Source organism: Sinocyclocheilus anshuiensis, unplaced genomic scaffold (genome assembly GCF_001515605.1).
Source record: "Sinocyclocheilus anshuiensis isolate Anshui unplaced genomic scaffold, SAMN03320099.WGS_v1.1 scaffold502, whole genome shotgun sequence".
In the NCBI taxonomy this organism is placed as follows: Eukaryota; Metazoa; Chordata; class Actinopteri; order Cypriniformes; family Cyprinidae; genus Sinocyclocheilus; species Sinocyclocheilus anshuiensis.
Window position 1 is genome coordinate 463,829 of NW_015544194.1, and position 4,258 is coordinate 468,086.

The window sequence follows — 4,258 nt, forward strand, 5'->3', positions numbered from 1 at the left end:
TAATGTTCCTTTTAGCAGCATCATATGACCCCTTTAATAGTAAAGTAGTTGGTTAAGTTTAGGTATTGATTCAGAAGCGCCAGATTGTCATAGCGATGTCGGAATTTACCTTTTTTTTTTTTTTTTAGAAATAGCCATTGTGCACAGCCAGCCTTGTACTCTTCTAGGTTCAAATTGCAAAAGTATCAAAAACAATTTACTGAAAATGTTTCGGTCTCATGACCTTCATCAGGCATATTCAACCACTTTTTTGGTATTTTTTCCTACACACCTATCTATTACCTGCAGGTGCGGGATGATTGATTGCTAATTAAAAATGTAATTAATGAAAAGCCAAACTGTAATATAGCAACATACAAGACAATAATATATTTCCCCTGTTAATGATAAAAATAGGCTAATGATCAGCATTATGTACAATGCCGTCCAAAAGTTGTGACAATGTTTTTTTTAGATTAAAGCCTTTTATGCTCACCAAGGCTGCATTTATTCAATCAAAATTCAGTAAAACAATAATATTGTTTAATATTATTACAATTTAAAATAACTGTTTTCTATTTTAATATACTGAATTTTCAAAACTAAATTTTCAACCGTCATTACTTCAGTGTTACGTGATTCTTCAGAAATAATTTTAATATAAACATTCCTTACTATTACCCATGTTGAACACACTTGTATTTATTTGGAATATGAACCTTTTGTAACATTATACATGTCTTTACTGTCACTTTTGAGCAATTTCATCCTTGCTGAATATAAGTATTAATTTCTTATAACTTTTTAGATGGTAGTGTGTATGTATGCATGCATGCATGCATGCATGTATGTATTATATATATATATCTCAAACAATAACTTGATCTTCTTTGCATAAATTCAGTGCTCCATTCAGATCGGTTTAGCTTAATAACCATACAGGAAAACACAAACCATATATAAATACAATTACATATGAGCAAAGACAAAACACAGCAGTGAGATAATCAAGGACATCGACTACAAACTTGCTAGTATACTCACAGATCACTTATCAAAAAAATATATAAACATAGCGATTCAACAGCACCGCTAAATTAAATGCTGTTCCTGCACATGGCTAATTAGCACATTAGATGCTAAACTGCTTACAATAACAAACAACTTGCAAGTCAACATATTGTTCTCATAAACAGTCTGTAGTTGCTAGAGAAATCTAGAGTTTTAGTCCTACCAGTAGCGTCTCAACGTTGATGAAAACATTGTGGCTTTTCCCAGGTGTTCTTGAATGAATGAACTCAGCATGCAAATTAATCCAAACTTGATGATTACATCAGTGCAGGTTTACCAATCTTTCTCCATCGGTTTCACAACCAGCAGCACCAGCTTAAAAAGGAGCAGTGTATGCACTTCACAAACAAAGGACCTCCGCACACTGATAATCGGACACACCTGCCTCTATCAGACATGAGCATGACATGGCATTGGCCAGTCTGCTTCCATGTTACACTAGGTGTTCACAACCAATAGATTTGCTGTTTTTGATCAAGGTTAACTTCATTTTATCAGATAGACTTTTCTAATAATTTAATAATGATGAATTGAATATATATTTCACTCAATTCCAAAATGAACTTAACAAGCACAAAGACGTTTTTATTATTACGTCATTAACTGAATGTAGCTTATACATCAAAGGAAATAGGCAAACGTGAATAAGTTACAGTAACTATCACAGTATCTGTACTATTTCAATATATATCTGCACAAAGTGTAAATGCAAAGGGTAAATGGCATAATTTACCTTATTATATTTAGAGATGATCTCAGCACGTTCCTCTGCTATCAGCACCTCTATGTCCTTCTTCATGTCAATATCTAGAAATATAGCACATAAAGAACAATTAATGACAAGGAGAAAACTGAATACTGACAAAAAGCTGAACAGTCTGAAAGACAGATTTTTATGTTTTGTTAAGGGCTATACATTTGGACAGATAAATATTAAATAGAGTCACTTTTTCCTTTGAAGAACGCTCAGCGGAATAGGAAAAAACCCAGACTTGTCATGAGTGCAACATATTCATCATATTCAGACTGAGAAACTGGTCCAAACTCAACTCTTGTTGGCACTGGGTAACCTGAGCTCTCATAATGTTTTGAAGATCCTTTTGGTCATATGAAGGCCTTGACTGTGTCAGAAACATTAGCCCCATGGGAACCACAGAGCCAGAAGAGGGGAACAAAGGTTCCTGCCAGGCTTCAGCGGTCTGAGAGCGCTGTGTGTCTGCTAAGTCTGTCGCACACACAAAAATAGAATTCGACCAAGAGAGTCACCCACTGCGGGACACAGCGCTGCATGACACACCATCATGTGTCATATTCAATATGTCCAGCCCATCGCCAAATCATACCATCTGACATTTAAAACTAAAAACACAGTGCTGTATTTCTTTGAATGACAAGTCACTTGCCCTCACAACCAAATTAACAAAACAAGTGCATCTGTTGTGTTTGTACAGTACCATTGATGACATTTGCTGATGTATTTACACAGAAGTTCACTCCTGACAGGCATCAATATACAAATACTGTCCTTCTTCTCACTATAGCCCTCTTCAAATTTCTTAACTGTTCCATTTCCCAGTGTTTCCATCACTTCTACTGTTTATTAGAGTTTATTATATCATATGGCTGTCACAAAAGTACTGACACAAGGACTACAAGTGAACAGAGAAGTTGATCTATGTGTTTCCAAAAACCCAATAATAAGTGTTTATAGGCATCTTCAGGCACAATCATGGTTTGAGAGAGACTATGCTTCCATGGCTTTCAAACCAGCAGAACCACAGGAAATAATTCCGTGCTTATGAATTTTGTACTTGTCACGAATTCGGTCCATGGACTTCCGTTTATTCACCACCAGAGGTCACCCTTTCCATTACATTGACTCTCGCACAACACAAACTGTTGCATAGCACCCCGGACTACATATCCCATCATTCTTTGCACGATTTGCACACTGCACTGATTGCACTCATTGCACACAGCTGTTTCTAATCACCTCACTCACTATATAACACCCACTCTAACCACCTTTCTCTGCTGAGTATTGTTTAGCCCGTACCCCTTTCCGAGTCCCATTCCGAGTCTCTGTGTTTTCCTTGTTTTGCCTTGCCTTGCCTGTTTCCGCGGTTTCTGATCTTTGCCTGTATTCCTGGATTTTTCCCTCTCGTCTCGCCCCTGTGATTCTGTCTGCCGATCGGTGACCTACGCTAGCCCTGGGACTATTCTTGTGTTTTGCCCGCCATATACCTGTTTGCCATTGTTTGACCCTGCCTGTTTACCACGTCTCTTTAATAAAGCCTGCAGATGGATCCACACGTCTCACGTCTCGTCAGCCCCGTTACAGTACTACTCAATGAGAAAATCATTTACTCAAAACCCCAAACCACGGTTTGAAAAACTGAAAAAATAAATAAATAAAAAAAGACTTTACTAAGCATTTTTCTCATCACCCACTGGCATTATATTACATTGAATATCCTCTCACTAAACTCACTCTCTGTCGGTTTAAAAAAAAAATGGGTTACAAGGGTTGCTGAGGTAGTCTATGGCATAGCCATTGTAAGTCATTAAAAACAAGTACATAAAAATTCTGGCACAACAACACTTGAATAAGTCCCAAAGCCTCCAAATAATCCAATAATCCGTTTTTACAGAGACACACAATTTTTCATTGATGTTGAAATTTAAACAGGGTTTTGTACTGATGTACCAAAATAATGAAATAATCAAATATTTGATTATTAAATACACTTTATTTTCTGCTTTAATATTTTGGGTAAATGAAAACTTCTTTTCAGTGTAAAATAATTTCTGTGTATAGTTTTTGTTAAAGGGGTAACAAACTGAGAAATCAAATTCCTATAAAAACATCCTGTAAGTTTCAGAACTCAAAACTTTCTTGTTAGTCTAAACACAGCTTATACTGAAGCCAATCTTCCAAAACGACTGTGGAATGTGCCACTCTATGATGTAATAGTGTGGCTAAACACCGCCTCCGCATAAGAAGATCAACACCTGCTTCTACATCACTGCCTGTTTACCCTTGCCCACCAATTCACACATGTAGTGTATATGACGAGAGAGGCAAATGCAGGTCTACGCAGAAACCAAACGATTAAGATCACTCTAAAGACAACAAAATGCTGTGTAGTGCCAAGTTGTGGAAAAACAGTCTTTGCATTGCCTTCCTTCTGATCCCAACATTAGGAAA

General features: G+C 36.7%; 1 protein-coding gene across 1 annotated transcript in view; it reads right to left on the minus strand.

Moving 5' to 3' along the window:
* Positions 1-4,258, minus strand: part of LOC107696637 (USP6 N-terminal-like protein) — a 32,784-nt gene that overhangs the window by 20,248 nt on the left and 8,278 nt on the right. The window contains exon 2 of the mRNA XM_016497084.1: positions 1,784-1,857. Within this exon, the coding sequence (XP_016352570.1) occupies positions 1,784-1,849 (66 nt within the window). The 5' untranslated portion in view covers positions 1,850-1,857. The remainder of the gene's footprint in view (positions 1-1,783; positions 1,858-4,258) is intronic.